The sequence below is a fragment of the Dama dama genome, chromosome 8 (assembly GCF_033118175.1).
Source record: "Dama dama isolate Ldn47 chromosome 8, ASM3311817v1, whole genome shotgun sequence".
Lineage (NCBI taxonomy): Eukaryota > Metazoa > Chordata > Mammalia > Artiodactyla > Cervidae > Dama > Dama dama.
The window spans coordinates 48,429,504-48,446,842 of record NC_083688.1 but is presented as its reverse complement, the minus strand read 5'-3'; the positions used below and the strand labels follow the sequence as shown (position 1 = coordinate 48,446,842).

Genomic DNA, 17,339 nt, shown 5'->3' with positions numbered 1-17,339 from the left:
ACTATTGTTTCCCTAGTTTTACAGATAAACTGAGATACATGGAGAAGTTGTTTATGACTATATATTTCCTAAAAGTTAAGACCAGGCTGAGATTCTAGGCAGTCTAGCCCCAGAACTGGACCCTGAATCATTATGCTGTACTACCTACCTCTCCTTAGCCAGATTTCAATTCTCTTCCATCTCCTGTCCAACCAAATCCCATTGATTTCCTCTCTACAAAGCCTCTCCCTCTGTCGACTGTCCCCATTCCCTGTCTTTATTACCTCTTATCCTTTTATCTAGACCCGTTCTATTGGCTTCTGGTTATCCTCTACTTGTCGCCTCCCTAGGTCCACTATATCTAAATTTTTTTTTTAATGAAAATAGCTTTTATTCTTTTGGATATGAAAATAACACATGCTCATTGCATCACAATATGATTAAAACAATTATATTGAAAAGGAACTAAAAAACCCAAATCATAATTTTGCCTTTCTGGAGTGATAACTGTTGCTCCAGGATATTAATATGTATTTCATATATTACTCTCTTCTTATGCACATACATAGATGCACACTTTCTGAAATTCAAAAACTGGATCATACTTACTTAATGATCTTACATTTTAATATTTTATTGATTACATTGCCAATTTTAAAGGCAACTATTAATGTACTAGTATTATAAAAGTATTAGACCCAGAGGGATGGAATGGAGAGGGAGGCGGGAGGGGGGTTCGGGAAGGGGAACACATGTAAATCCATGGCTGATTCATGTCAATGCATGGCAAAAACCACTACAATATTGTAAAGTAATTAGCCTCCAACTAATGAAAATAAATGGGAAAAAAAAAAGTATTAGTTTGCATTTCTCTAGTGACTGGTGATACTGAACATTTTTTCATAAATTTAATGGATACTGTATCCTCTTTTCTGTGATCTGCCTTTGTCCATATTTTCTAGTAGAGTGTCAGATGTTTTATTATTGATTTTTATGAGTCCTTATATATTAAATATGTTAAATCTTTCTTATCATATATATTGCAGAAAAATTTCCAAGTTGTTCTCCTTTTAATTTTATGTTAAGGTTTTTGCTTCTCTTTTGTTGTTGTTCTATTATATAAAAGTTTAAAGTCTATATGTAGTCATATATACATATATACATTTTTTCCTTTTATGTTTTCTGTCTCTAGTGTTCTGTGGCCAGATTACCATTCCTAAGCCTCAGTTCTGATCATGTGACCTCCACAACGATTAGTGGCTTCCATAGCTTATAGAAACCCAAACTCCTTGGCCAGTAGATAAGTGCTCATTCTTGCTTAGGTCACATTTTGGCTTGTTCCTGACTCCTTTCTTTCAAATGGTTTGCAGTCTGCTCATCACAATGAACTACTATTCTGAAAATTTGTCTCATATTTCCCCACTATTATAAATTAAATGAAAAAACATAAAAGGATTTTAATAGTGAATAGAGAAGGTCATTAAAATAAAATGATCCAATATTCTTGAAATTAAATCTTGGAAATTACCAAGATTTTTTCTTTTTTTCAAAAAAGAAAAGCAGAGACAGAATACACTGGGTCTTTGATTTAGGATTCCTGTGTGTTTGGGAGAAGGAGAGCTGAGGATGAGAACAAGGTCACTTGGGATAAGTCAGGATATTCTGCTACAATCTGAATGCATCCAAGTAATGTAACCTGGATCCTGAAAGCTGCCTACAGATATTCCTCTTGGTTATCTGTTAGAGTGAACTAACAGTTATCTAAAGGTTACCTACTGACACCTCTCAAACCCTTTGCTAATGCCATTCTTTCCATATGGAATGTCCTCTCTCAAATTCTCTCTCTCCTCATCTCAACTGATATCAATCTTCAGCTCAACAGCAATCTCCAGTTTTGATGTCTAAGCAAAAAGCAAGTCAACACTTCCTCCTTATGGCTTGCAGCATTTAATTAATCCCTCATGTCTCTCATGGCATTCTGTCTTGCCTCATGATTATCTGAGCACATTATCTCCTTGCCATACTGTAAATTCCTTAAGGGCACCTTGGGGTATACACCCAGTATCAAACCGAGGACACTAGGGGGTCATCAGTCAGTTTGCTGAGTGAAGGAATTACCATTAAAATCAGATTAGGATCGTAAAATGGCAGCTACTATCTGGGGCAGACTCCAGGAAGGCATCTGTGAAACTTCTTGGAGGGTCACATGGGTTGGGAACATAACTGATATCATTAGGTTAGGCTTCCTTTTATTCTCAGGACCTCTGCTCTGTCAGCTCAACATTCACTTCAGTATTGGAATCTGGGCCAAGTCAACACACCTGAGACTCAGCGTTTACTCGTAAACTCACTAAGCTCCCAAGGTCACATAGCTAGAATCTGAGTGCCATCCCCTGGTACCAGCACCCCTGCATAAGTTTCCACAGTGTGGCAGGACAGGATAAGGCTGCGAGAGTCAGGATGCTCGGAGTTACAATTTACTCGTAACTGACAGCCGGTGGTTCTGTTCAGAGGCTCAATGCAAAGGCATTTAACACTGGAAGAAGGCTGAGAGAGTCCTACCTGGATGTTAACATCCGCCCCGTTGTTTACTAACAGTTCAAGACACAGAGCACCGTGCGTGGAGGCAGCAGCAAAGTGCAGCGGGGTGAAGCCGCCGTTGTTGGGCTGGTTCACGTTAGCACCGTAGTCCGTCAGCTCGTTGACTACAGCATCCTGCCCATTGTAGCAGGCCAGGTGGAGGGCTGTGTTTCCATACACGTTGATTTCATCGATCTGCAAATGAGCCCAAAATGGGTGATGAAAATCACTGGAGCCAATATACTCCCATTTCCCACCAAAAGCCTAATAGCTGTGCTGGAGAAAGAAATATCCCTCTGTCAGTGTGATTATTCAGAGCTTACTCTTGCCCCAGGGTGGTCATCCCGGGAAGGCTTCAGCCTGGAGATAAAGATCAGCGTAACATGAGAGTGACCAGGCTTCAACTTGTGGGAAGAAATTCTTCAGCTACGGAAAGGATAAAATGAAATGCAAACCTGTCTCAAAACACCAGAGGAGAACTGAACCCGGGCAGCCAGAAAAGAGCTCAAAACTCAATGGTGAACAGAAGAGGGAAGGTTGGGGGTTGCTCAGAGAGCTGCCGTGGGGGGTGAACTCAGAACCCTCATGTTTGGCTCTGCTGTCTGACCCCTCTCAAGGCCAAGTTCTGGTGTTTGGGCCATGTATTTAGCCCCTACCTCCCTCCTGCGTTCCCCAGACAGCCCTGACTCCTGTGTCTCACCATCACCATCTCAGCTACAACTGTTTTCCTTTCCTCCAGGACAACCTCGCCACTGCTCCTGCCCTGCTACCCAAGGAGAATGGGATTGAGTCAACTTCTCCAACTCAGCATGTTTGTCCCTGCCATTTATTCATTCATTTCTGCTTGGAAGCCTCAATTTAGAAGGTTCTAAAGGTGGGATGAGGAAACCTAGCCAGTCTTTTAAAATTGACTGATCAATGTTTATCATATATCATATATGCTTAAATATTTCTCTATCTGTTGATACAGAAAGTTAGTCCGTTTCTCGTTTTCTGCTACTTAGCATATGCCCTGATCGCCCTTCATCAGTTGCCCATGTAAACTCAAAAAAACAGGATGCTAAGAAATGAGGGTTTTTTCCCCCTCTTGAATTAAAAGGCAAACAGGATTTCTGAACAACAGAAAACCCACAAATGCACCGTGGGACAATGCCTGAATCATAGCTCACCTCCACCCCCAGATTCAGAAGATGCTTGACAACATTGATCTGTCCGTTGGAGGCTGCGGCGTGCAGAGGCGTATAGCCCTTCTTGTCCTTACACGTGACTTCTGCACCATGGTTAACCAGCAACGCCACGACGTCCAGGTGGCCTTTATAAACAAGGCAACAGAAAACACGATGAACCTTCTTAGGACAATTTGACAATTCATTCCACCTGAATTATCACCATCCACTTTCACTGCCACCAGCATTTTCCTAAGCTGTGTGTAAAAGCTGATTCATGGCAAAAAATATTCAGTGCATACCTACTATCTGTCAGGTATGTAAATCTTGTGGGAAGAAAGAAGACGATTCATATGTGAGCTTTCTCTTTAAGGAGATCCACGCTTGTTTACAGATAATGACAAAGTCCTAAAAATATGTTAGAACCAGAGACTAAAAAAAATTGTGTTAAAATGAAAACAATGCTTTTGAAACCAATTGCCATTCTTCACTGAAAAGTCTAACAATAACAATTTGGTCTGGAAAAACTAATGAAAAAAAATCAATTAATCAGAACAACTCCATATGTTAAATCACATGAAACTGGTACTGTTTGACCCTTTTTTGAACCCACAAAAATGGCACCTTTATATGGTTCAACTTCAAAGTGTTCTCATGAATTACTGACTAAACGGAAAACTAGTTTCAACTCCTGTTGGCATATTCTCAAGAATATTTTCCTTTGTTGTCTATTTTGCTACATATGCAATGATAAATGTATTTGACCTTTATTTCCTGACTCAAGATTGTTCAATGCTTTAAGATCATTGCTCTAAACCTTGTTGATAACTGAAGGGGAGAAGATGAGTACTGACTTCAGGGCCTAGAGAGACAGAGACAGAGACAGGGAGAGACAAAGAGAGAGACTGGTCTTGGCTAGTGGTGATGCTATCTTAAGCTCTTTGTCCTGGTTTTGACCTTTAGTTCCCAAGGAGAGTCATCTCTATTTGTTTCCCTACTTGCATTCTGATGACACACAAAAATATAACTTAACTTCTTTTAGCAATTTTATACATGTCTTAAGTATATATTGGAGAAGGAAATGGCAACCCACTCCAGTACTCCTGCCTGGAGGATACCATGGACAGAGGAGCCTGACAGGCTACAGTCCACATGGTCACTAAGAGTCGGACACAACTGAGTGATGAACACCTTTAGCTATATATCAGCAAAGAACAAACGCAAAAGGCCACATTCTTTGAGTCAATGTCACACTAGCTTAGTGTATGCTCTGCCTAAATGTCATCTGGGAAATGATCACTGGCTCCAGTCTGGCAGGGACCATGCAGGCATCTAACTTATTTCAATTAATTCGAAAGTTCATTTCACCTTGTAAAAAACAGCAATGCTTGCAAAATCTTACGATTCTGTTTTTTAAGCCCCAAAATTCACTCAGACTCATCTATACCCACATAATTTATTTCAGCTCTGCCCCAATCCATTCTTTTTCTCCCTACAACTACCATTATTGTTTTTTATAATAAAAGGTCTGTAGGCTTGTTTAAAAGAATTAAGAAAAAGCAATAAAGTGTTAAAAGGAAACCAAAATCATCCATTTCCTTGAGACAGTCAGTTAATATTTCAGTGTTTAATACATCCCAGACTGCTTTTTCAAGACTGTATTTATTTTAGAGATCTCTTTTACAAAAATGAGGTTGTATTATTTAAACTGTACCATTATATGATCTGTTTTCACTTAACATAGTCACAGAATCTTTCTATGTTAAAAAAAAAAATACTGACAACATCATTGCTGCAGTTACTCCATAGTGTCCCACTGTGTAGCTCATCCATAATTTACTACACAATCTCCTGTGTTGTGACGGGCAGTCAGAGTGTTTATAACTTGGAGCTGGTAGAATTCTGTCTGCTTTCCTAATTGCAGGATGTTCTCCAATCAGAAACACAAAGGAAGGACCTGAGTTCTACATTTCCCACAAGTCCACACTGAACATAAACTCTATGCGGGCTCTCATTTGTCAGTGGTACCAGTGCCAACGGAAGCGATGAGAAAAGCACAGAAACGTAACGTCTTCCTTTGCCTCCCGCACCTGAGCCAGCAGAAATAGGAGCAAGCCCCAGCTCTGCTGGCGGTGCAGTAACAGAATCACTCACAGGGACTCCAGGCCCCTCCACAGGACAGCCAGGATGCTGTCCTTTCTTCCTGGTTTTTGTTTCTTTCAGGAGTATTTATAAATAAAAAGACAAATGAAATTTACATCCTTGCTTTGCAAGCCAGTCCTCCTCCTTTTTAAACACTTTATTTTGCTGCCATAAAAAGTTAACATAAGCACAGTTTGTGCAGCTTTCCAACCCAGATTGCAATACATTCAATGAAGTCCATGCCATGATTCCTCTCTTCTGCTCTTTGTAGATAAATAAATCCCCGACGAAGCTACTGCCCAACTAGAGCACTCTATGCGTGCCAGCAGGAGGGACTGAATCTTAATTCAATTGGATCCCAAGCTTGAGAAGAAGTCAGGCTCACCCAAGAGAAAATCTACACGGTCAGTGAGAGACTTGGAGCTTCCTCAGTTCAGATTATCTGCACTTTGCTCTCCATTCACAGAATCCTTACCCATGTAAGCGGCCCAGTGCAGAGCACGGCGATCCTTCTTGTCAAACGCATTGATGTTTGCCCCTTTAGCCAACAGTAAATTGACCATCTGAAAGATAACCAACAATGAAACCAAATGTATACTCTGTAATGGTGAGCGCGCCTCACCCTCAGCAGGTGATCTGAGCCAAATTAACGTCCAATCTAAAGGCAGGTCAGAGATCTGAAGTCCAAAGTAGGAAGATACCTCAGCCAACCTGTGGCATGCATGTCAGAGGAAAAGACTGAGATGTTGGCTACTTTTTCAATTTATTGTGGCTCTAAATTTAAAAACAGGTATAGTTGCCTAACGTTTCTAAGATCTCAGTGGTGAAATTTAGGTTCCACGTGGGGCAAAGAGAGTCTGTGGGGAAGATTCTTGCTCCAGGGATGAGGACACTCACTTCCACATGGCCATTGAGAGCAGCATGGTGCAAGGCTGTGCGTCCCCCCCGGTCGGAGACGTTGACGCTGCTGAGCAGCGGAATGATGACTTCTGCGCACTTAACAGCTTTATTGGCCGCCGCCACGTGGAGCGGGGTCTGCCAGTTCTTGTCCCTTGCGTTGACATCAGCTGAGTGCTTAATCAATACTTGTACTGCTTCCTGTAATAAAAGCAGAGTTTACAGGGGTCACTGGCAAATGTTCAGTCAGTCCTTACTGGGAGGGATTGGGGGCAGGAGGAGAAGGGGGCGACAGAGGGTGAGACGGCTGGATGGCATCACCAACTCGATGGACATGGGTTTGAGTAAACTCCGGGAGTTGGTGATGGACAGGGAGGCCTGGCGTGCTGCGATTCATGGGGTTGCAAAGAGTCAGACACGACTGAGCGACTGAACTGAACTGACCAGACCCTCACAGGCTGGCTCGATGTAGAAAACCAAGGTCATATGGGATGAAGATAGAGAGAGTGGCACAGATAAAGAGTCACTCTACCTTCTTCTTTTAGGCCAAAAGTGCCAGTGCCGGCACAACTCCGAACCCAATAAACCTTCCAAAGTTTTCCTTTCAAAGTATAAGGTTTCCTTAGGCCAAAGAGAACGCGACTAATAATAAAGTAATGACTATTAAATATTCCTTGAGCCTATTTTAGTGAGAAACATGTACATACATTTTTTATAAGCATTCACATGTATTTTTATTATATATTTATTTATTTTGGCCATGTGCTGCAGAATGTGGTATCTGACCAGGGATCAAACCCATGCCCCCTGTTATCAGGACTGCAGTCTTAACCAGTGCATCACAGGAAAGTCTTGTACGTGTATTATTAATACTCACTTACTATGTGAAAAACACTGCTGCAACTATGGAAGACTGAAGGAAACAGTAATAGGGCCCTATAGTAAAAAATCCCCTGGAGGAGAAAACGGCAACCCACTCTAATATTCTTGCCTGGAAAATCACACGGACAGAGGAGCCTGGCCGGCTACAGTCCACAGGGTCACGAAGAGTTGGACACGACCAAGCACACACATATACAAACACATACACACACACCCTAAAAGCTAGGTGAGTAAACAATGAAAGAAAGCTAGGTCACAATATAAGTGTGAAGATCTAAATAAGAGAAAAACAGTATTTTTATCAATTTTCATCTCATAAATTATGCAGTTTATGTAGATGTACAATTGTGATATGGGAAGAAAATATTGGAACCTCTATTTAAATTCTATTTCATTAAAAAGGAAAGTATTTTAGCTGGTATTTAACTTCCAGGTAGAAGCCTTGTTGTTGTGTCTGATTCTTTGCAACCCCATGAACTGCAGCACACCTGACTTCCCTGTCCTTCACTATCTCCTAGAGTGTGCTCAAACTCGTGTCCATTGAGTTGATGATGCTATTGAACCATCTCATCCTCTGGCATCCCCTTCGTTTCCTGCCCTCAGTCTTTCCCAGCATCAGGGTCTTTTCCAATGAGTTGGCTCTTCACATCAGGTAGCCAAAGTATTGGAGCTTCAGATTCAGCATTAGTCCTTCCAAAAAATATTCAGGGTTGATCTCTTTTAGGACTGACTGGTTTGATCTCCTTGTTGCCAAGGGATTCTCAAGAGCCTTCCCCAGCACCACAATTTGAAAACATCATTTCTTCACTGCTCAGCCTTCCTTGAGTAAACTGAAATACACAGTGATAGGATTCCTCGGTGGTCCAGTGGCAAGGACTCTGCACTCCCAATGCAGGGGGCCTGGGTTCGATCTCTGGTCAGGGAGCTAGATCTCACATGCTGCAACTAAAGGTTCTAAATGCTGTAGCTAAAGATCCCACATGCCACAGTTAAACCTGGTGCAACCAAATAAATATTATAAATAAAAATTTTTAAAAAACACACAGTGATGACCTACCAAGCCCACCTACAGATTGTAATCTGTTCCCTTAAACTGAAACACCCGAAGACGTTTAAGATTTATGCAAGGAATCCACAGATTAAAGATGATAATACCAACGCAATCATAAATCATGTGAAAGTCACAGAGCTGACACCTCTACTCTGAGTAAAAGTTTTCTATTAACCACATTAAAGGTAAAAGTAATGACAAATTTAATCAGATCTGACAAGAGCTTGGCCCAAACAGAGAAATCATCAGAAGTCTATTATCTATACGGTTATTTAAGACTATGACAAATGAAAAGCCTCTCCCTACGTACACTGCCTTGAAATATTAGCTAAGATAGTAGTTCTTACATATAATTTATAAATAAATGAGATGCATACTCTGAGGACACATGCTGAAAGTTTTGCAGATACATGGCCAAAAGTGCGGGAGATAACCATTTCAAAGCAATACTATATTCTTTTCACACATTTGCAGCAAAATAACAATACATACAGTCACTTTAACACCTTTGCCATGTATATTATTTTACTATACTTGTACAGATTCCTGCTTTGCATTAAATGTTACATAAATTCAGGACAGACATTTTACAAATTTATACCATAAGGCTAATTCACAAGAAATTTGTTTTTTAAAGGCAACACAATGTGATTGCTTTTAGAGTAACTCTGACTAGGTGAATGAGTTATTACCTAGAAGAGGCCCTACTTTTAAATGAATATTTAAGAATGATTTGCACTGTATACACAGCAATAATTTAAGCAATGAAAATATACATGCCAGTTATAGTTTTTACATAAGTGCTTTTATAGTTTGTAGGGGAGGAAAAACTGTATTCTTAAGTAAAAAATACTGCTAAAAATATTTTAATCACATATATGTTTTGGTTTGGTTTTATAAATAAAGTTTTATTAAAACACAGCCTCATTCATTCATTTACATATTATCTATTTGCTTTAAACTGTAATAGCAGAATCGAGTATTCGTGACAAAAACTTCATGCAGCCATCAAAGCCTAAAAATATTTACTGTCTCCACTTTTGGGCTTCCCTGGTGGCTCAGCAGTAAAGAATCTGCCTGCAATGCAGGAGATGTGGGTTGGATCCCTGTGTCGGGAAGATCCCCTGGAGAAGGAAATGGTATTATTTCCAAGAAGGAATTATTCTTGCCTGGGAAATCCCATGGACAGAGAAGCCTGGTGGGCTACAGTCCATGTGGTTGCAGAGTCAGACATGACTTAGCGACTAAACAACAACAATCTCCCCCTTTACTGACAAAGTTTGCAGACCACCTGGCCTAGCTCCATGTTTGAATTATCACAAAGTACAAATAATCAAATCTGCTTAAAATAAAATTTTATTATTTACTAGCACAAAAAAATACCAAGTCCAAATAGTCTTTTGAAGGAGGGCAAGTCCTGTGTCAACACACAGAGGTCTCTGAGTTCAGCCCCTGCTATGCCGTGGTGGGTCTAGAGTGAGCTTTGTCGGGGAGGGGCCAAACACACTTGCATCACTCTGCATAATAGAGTGAGAAGCATTTACAGCTTGGCAGGAAAGCAGAGATGAGGACAGACTGAAGAGAGGACATGGCCCTGCAACCGGCAGAGGTGTACATTTGGGTGGGAACAGAGTAAAGGGCCGAGAGGGAAGAGAAGAACCCCAATGAATGCACGAGGTGCAGGTTTGTGGACCCAGGCAACCAAAACTGGAATTTTGGTTGGAATCGAGGAATTCTGTGGAATCGTTGGGAGAATATTAGACTTTGTAGAAGGTATGGTATGTCATTTCCAGTCAATCACATCTGTTTAGAAGGCTAGGTGCCCTGACCAAGATCTGGGTTATACCTAAAAAGTTAGAAAAGGAAAAGGTTCAAGTTCATTAATTAGACAGAAAAAAAAAAAAAAAAGAAATGGGTAGAATCGAATATATTTCCTTTCACGTGAACTTTAGGTAATTTTCACATGAGTGCTCACTTAACCTTGATCAAGACCATCCCCAAGAAAAAGAAAATCAAAAAACCAAAATGGTTTTCTGAGGAGGCCTTACAAATAGCTGTGAAAAGAAGAGAAGCTAAAGGCAAAGGAGAAAAGGGAAGATATACCCTTCTGAATGCAGAGTTCCAAAGAATAGCAAGGAGAGATAAAAAAGCCTTCCTCAGTGATCAGTGCAAAGAAATAGAGGAAAAGAATAGAATGGGAAAGTCTAGAGATCTCAGGAAAATCAGAGATACCAAGGGAACATTTCATGCAAAGATGGGCACAATAAAGGACAGAAATGGTATGGACCTAACAGAAGCAGAAGATATTAAGAAGAGGTGGCAAGAATACACAGAAGAACTGTACAAAAAAGATCTTCACGACCCACATAATCACAATGGTGAGATCACTCACCTAGAGCGAGACACCCTGGAATGAAAAGTCAAGCGGGCCTTAGCTAGCATCACTATGAACAAAGCTAGTGGAGGTGATGGAATTCCAGTTGAGCGATTTCAAATCCTGAAAGATGATGCTGTGAAAGTGCTGCACTCAGCATGCCAGCAAATTGGGAAAACTCAGCAGTGGCCGCAGTACTGGAAAAGGTCCATTTTCATTCCAATCCCAAAGAAAGGCAATGCCAAAGAATGCTCAAACTACTGCACAATTGCACTCATCTGACATGCTAGCAAAGTAATGCTAAAAATTCTCCAAACCAGGCTTCAACAACACATGAACTGTGAACTCCCAGATATTCAAGCTGGTTTTAGAAAAGACAGGAGAACCAGAGATCAAATTGCCAACATCCACTGGATCACAGAAAAAGCAAGAATGTTCCAGAAAAACATCTATTTCTGTTTTATTGACTATGCCAAAGCCTTTGACTGTGTGGATCACAACAAACTGTGGAAAATTCTTCAAGAGATGGGAATACCAGACCACCTTACCTGCCTCCTGAGAAATGTGTATGCAGGTCCAGAAGCAACAGTTAGAACTGGACATGGAACAACAGACTGGTTCCAAATAGGAAAAGGAGTACGTCAAGGCTGTATATTGTCACCCTGCTTACTTAACTTATATGCAGAGTACAACATGAGAAACACTGGGCTGGATGAAGCACAAGCTGGAATCAAGACTGCTGGGAGAAATATCAATAACCTCAGGTATGCAGGTGACACCACCCTTATGGCAGAAAGTGAAGAAGAACCAAAGACCCTCTTGATGAAAGTGAAAGAGGAGAGTGAAAAAGCTGGCTTAAAGCACAACGTTCAAAAAACTAAGATCATAGCATCCAGTCCCATCACTTCATGGCAAATAGATGGGGAAATAATGGAAACAATGCAAACTTTATTTTTTTGGGCTCCAAAATCACTGCAGATGGTGACTGCAGCCATAAAATTAAGAGATGCTTGTTCCTTGAAAGAAAAGCTATGACCAACCTAGACAGCATATTAAAAACCAGAGACATTACTTTACCAACAAAGGTTGGTCTAGTCAAAGCTTTGGTTTTTCCAGTAGTCATGTATGGATGTGAGAGTTGGACTATAAAGAAAGCTGAGCGCCGAAGAATTGATGCTTTTGAACTGTGGTGATGCAGAAGACCCTTGAGAGTCCCTTGGACTGCAAGGAGATCCAACCAGTCCATCCTAAAGGAAACCAGTCCTGAATATTCATTGGAAGGACTGATGCTGAAAGTCCAGTACTTTGGCCACCTGATGCGAAGAACTGACTCATTGGAAAAGACCCTGATGCTGGGAAAGATTAAAGGCAGGAGGAGAAGGGGACGACAGAGGATGAGATGGTTGTATGGCATCACCGACTGGATGGACATGAGTTTGCACAAGCTCTGAAAGTTGGTGATGGACAGGGAAGCCTGGCTTGCTGCAGATGATGAGGTTGCAAAGAGTCGGACATGACTGGGCGACTGAACTGACTGACTTTTGTACCAACTCTCACTTTCACAGCTCAAGAACACCTAGAATAGCCATTACATTTATTTCTCCACTTTTATGAAATGTTTCAACTTTGCGGTTTTTCATTTTTTAAAATATCTGCCAAGGTAATGAATTGCGGTTTCACCTTACTTGACAAGAAAGGACTCTATCAAGGAATGCTCAGTTATACAAAGGAGGGGTTCTTCATTGATTTCCAAGGATTAACTCTTTTTTATGAAAAAACCATGATGGTCTCATTGGGCAAGACCCTGATGCTAGAAAAGATTGAGGGCAAGAGGAGAAGAGGGCAGCAGAGGATGAGATAGTTACATAGCATCACTGACTGAATGGACATGAGTTTGAGCAAACTCAAGGAGATAGTGAAGGATAGGGAAGCCTGGCGTGCTGCAGTTCATGGGGTCACAAAGAGTTGGACAAGACTTAGCTACTGAACAATCTTTTTCTAAAATGAAAATGCAAGTAGTATAAAATGGTTATGGAATCAAATGCACAGAGATACAGGATATAGAATTAGAAAAGGCCTCAGAGGTCATCTGGACTGACCCTCATCTGACAGGCAGCTTCAGTTTACAGTCATGATGGCTGAAGGTGGCTTGCCAGCCTGGCTGTCTTAAGGGCACCTGCATTTTCTCCTAGCCCAGAGCTCACTCAGTGGACAGTATCGGGTAAGTACCCTGACATAAATACTCTTAAATGTTAATTCTCCCTTAGTTATTTACATTTTAAATTCTGAAGTTTCAGCCTGCAAAAATGGATGCATGCATTGAATAGAAATGTAAAGTAATATTTTCACAAAAATGAAGCTTTGATTTAAAAAGACTACAATTCCTTTTTTAAAGTTGCATTTTTATTTCAAAAATTTTAGCTTGAAAGCATTTTACCTTGAAGAGGAAGCAATTTATGGTTATTGAGGGAATCAATGATTTTTGTAGTCGAAAGAAGTCTTTTTCCTATATTTCCCACTGGCTAAAAAATTACAGCTAGGAGTTTGCTCTGACAGAAATTTACTAGGTGAAAAAGAAGCTATGTTGGGAATGGGAAGCTGAACACTTTCTGAACCAAGAAAGGATACTTGAACAGTACTTCTCAAACTAGTTGTGGTGAAGGATAAGTTTTTTTTTAAATATTATTTCAAATTCCTCATGCATAATTAGCAGAATAACAAAATGAAAAAAGAGACAAAGATACAAATTATAAACTGTTATTTTCTTATTAAGTTTAGCAGTCATGAAATTACTCTATCAAATTTTTCTGAAAGTTTCTGAATGCTCACTCAAGTCACCACAGGAAAGACAAAATCTCAGACTAGTCACAGGCCACACTGTGCGTGGTGCTGCTTCAAAACCTTGGTTTCTTTTTTAATGAACAAGAAAGTATAAGGATGCTGACATTCCTCCTGAGTGGAACACTCAGCCTGAGGACTGCAGGCCTTGTTGGAGGACACTCCATGGTAGCCTCTCCTATTTGAGATACAGAAATAGCAGACAGAGAGAGGAACTGTCAAGGCATATCACGCAGGAGTGAACTGGAGATGGCATCTACAGTCACTTCATTTCTACTTTTTATGACTTTCTCCTTTTACAAAAGGTCACTTCAACCCTGTTTAAGAAAGAGAAACAGGTACTTTGGCACATGGAAAAGATGAGAAGAACTAGGATACATGTGCCTTAAAAATGGTCGCCTCCCAAGGATATACAATGGAAAAAAGACAACCTCTTTAACAAGTGGTGCTGGGAAAACTGGTCAACCACTTGTAAAAGAATGAAACTAGAACACTTTCTAACACCATACACAAAAATAAACTCAAAATGGATTAAAGATCTAAATGTAAGACCAGAAACTATAAAACTCCTAGAGGAGAACATAGGCAAAACACTCTCCGACATAAATCACAGCAAGATCCTCTATGACCCACCTCCCAGAATATTGGAAATAAAAGCAAAACTAAACAAATGGGACCTAATTAAACTTAAAAGCTTTTGCACTACAAAGGAAACTATACGTAAGGTGAAAAGACAGCCCTCAGATTGGGAGAAAATAATAGCAAATGAAGAAACAGACAAAGGATTAATCTCAAAAATATACAAGCAACTCCTACAGCTCAATTCCAGAAAAATAAATGACCCAATCAAAAAATGGGCCAAAGAACTAAACAGACATTTCTCCAAAGAAGACATACAGATGGCTAACAAACACATGAAAAGATGCTCAACATCACTCATTATCAGAGAAATGCAAATCAAAACCACAATGAGGTACCATTACACGCCAGTCAGGATGGCTGCTATCCAAAAGTCTACAAGCAATAAATGCTGGAGAGGGTGTGGAGAAATGGGAACCCTCTTACACTGTTGGTGGGGATGCAAACTAGTACAGCCGCTATGGAAAACAGTGTGGAGATTGCTTAAAAAACTGGAAATAGAACTGCCATATGACCCAGCAATCCCACTTCTGGGCATATACACTGAGAAAACCAGATCTGAAAGAGACACATGCACCCCAATGTTCATCGCAGCACTGTTTATAATAGCCAGGACATGGAAGCAACCTAGATGCCCATCAGCAGATGAATGGATAAGGAAGCTGTGGTACATATACACCATGGAATATTACTCAGCCGTTAAAAAGAATTCATTTGAACCAGTCCTAATGAGATGGATGAAGCTGGAGCCCCTTATACAGAGTGAAGTAAGCCAGAAAGATAAAGAACATTACAGCATACTAACACATATATATGGAATTTAGAAAGATGGTAACGATAACCCTATATGCAAAACAGAAAAAGAGACACAGATGTACAGAACAGACTGTTGAACTCTGTGGGAGAAGGTGAGGGTGGGATATTTCAAAAGAACAGCATGTATACTATCTATGGTGAAACAGATCACCAGCCCAGGTGGGATGCATGAGACAAGTGCTCCGGCCTGGTGCACTGGGAAGACCCAGAGGAATCGGGTGGAGAGGGAGGTGGGAGCGGGGATCGGGATGGGGAATACGTGTAAATCCATGACTGATTCATATCAATGTATGACAAAACCCACTGAAATGTTGTGAAGTGATTGGCCTCCAACTAATTAAAAAAAAAAGAAAAAAAAAAAAATGGTCGCCTCCAATATTTGCTTTTCTTACTTTCAAATGTGCATTGCATTAAGTGGTCATAAATTACTCATGGAAAAGTAATTCTTTATGATTATACAGAGTCCTTGTAGGCATAAACAATGTCAAATTTTATAAACAGTAAGTTGCTTTGGACCAGGGTCTGAGTCTCATGCAATCTTCTATACTGTCCACAAAGCCTGGCAGGTTTCTGGCACCTAATGTATATTCAATAAATTTGAGTAGAATAAACATATTGGTATAATGAATAACAAATTCTCTAAATAATAATATGCAAAAATTAACAAGATTTATGTGTGTTAATGTCCCCGAGGCTGTACTCAAGTCCAGAAGGAATTTAATCTATAACTGTAAAATAATAACTGGTTGGGGCTTTTACCCTCTATCCTCTATTGATTACAGCAATTTCATACACTGTAAGAATTGTATAAATTGGTGCCTAATTTGTTCAGATTAGTCAGATTATTCTTGTAAAAATACCACTACTAAACCAAACGTGTGCTTTATCATTATAATTATTATTAGAGTACAATTATTCTAAGAGCCAGCAGTATAAAGGGGAGACTTGGGGATGTGAAAGAATTCAAACTATTCAAGAACCACTGGCTCTAAACTTTGGAAAGGCCAGATACTAAAGTATTCCCAGACATTAATCTCAGATCTCGAAGTATGGAATGTAGACCACATGCATCAGAATTTTCTTTTTGAAATTCTGGGCTCAATAATAGGCTTCATCAGAATCACTGGGGGTGAGGTTCTAGAACATGTACTTTGTGTTTGTGTGTGTGTGTGCATGTGACTTTATTAAAAAATTCTTTAAATTGAAGTATAGTTGATTTATAATATAGTGTTCGTTTGAGGTGTATGGCAAAGTGATTCCATTTTATACATATATAAATAAGGGCTACCGTACTGGTTCAGTGGTAAAGAATCTGCTTGCCAATGCAGGAGACTTGGGTCCAATCCCTAGGTTAGGATGATCTCCTGGAGGAGGAAATGGCAACCCACTCCAGTATTCTTGCCTGGGAAATCCCATGGACAGAGGAGCCTGGCAGGCTACAGTTCACTGAGCTGCAAAAGAGCTGGACACGATATACATATGCAACTGTGTGTGTTTGTGTATATATGAAATATAATATCGGCGACACAGAATATTACAAAATACCGAGTTTCATTCCTGTGCCATACAGTAGGTGCTTGTGTTTATCTACTTTATATGTAGTACTGTTAGAACAGGTACGAGAGGAATCGGGTGGAGAGGGAGGTGGGAGGGGGGATCGGGATGGGGAATACGTGTAAATCTATGGCTGATTCATATCAATGTATGACAAAAAAAAATAATAATAAAAATAAAAAATAAATTAAAAAAAAAAAAAACAAGCATTGCAGGTTATCTGAATGCACACTAAATCTGAATACGACTCATCCACCTTCAAATAGGTTATAAGATGCTAATTTTCTACCCATTCCAGTTACAATCTATGTTCTATATGTGATCATCTTTTTATCATCATGGAAAGCAATAACATTCTAGTCTCCCATATAATTTTTCCAGTTCTCCTATTAGCATTTAGCCCAAAATGACAGTGTTTTTT

The 17,339-nt window shown here is 40.1% G+C and overlaps 1 protein-coding gene across 3 annotated transcripts in view; it reads right to left on the bottom strand.

The window, feature by feature from the left end:
• Positions 1–17,339, bottom strand: part of ANKRD44 (ankyrin repeat domain 44) — a 314,903-nt gene that overhangs the window by 112,171 nt on the left and 185,393 nt on the right. For all 3 annotated transcript variants that reach the window (XM_061149089.1, XM_061149091.1, XM_061149092.1), the window contains exons 6-9: positions 6,765–6,965; positions 6,343–6,430; positions 3,729–3,871; positions 2,542–2,754 (exon numbers count right to left, since the gene is read on the bottom strand). In XM_061149089.1, coding sequence (XP_061005072.1) covers positions 2,542–2,754; positions 3,729–3,871; positions 6,343–6,430; positions 6,765–6,965 — 645 coding nt within the window. The remainder of the gene's footprint in view (positions 1–2,541; positions 2,755–3,728; positions 3,872–6,342; positions 6,431–6,764; positions 6,966–17,339) is intronic.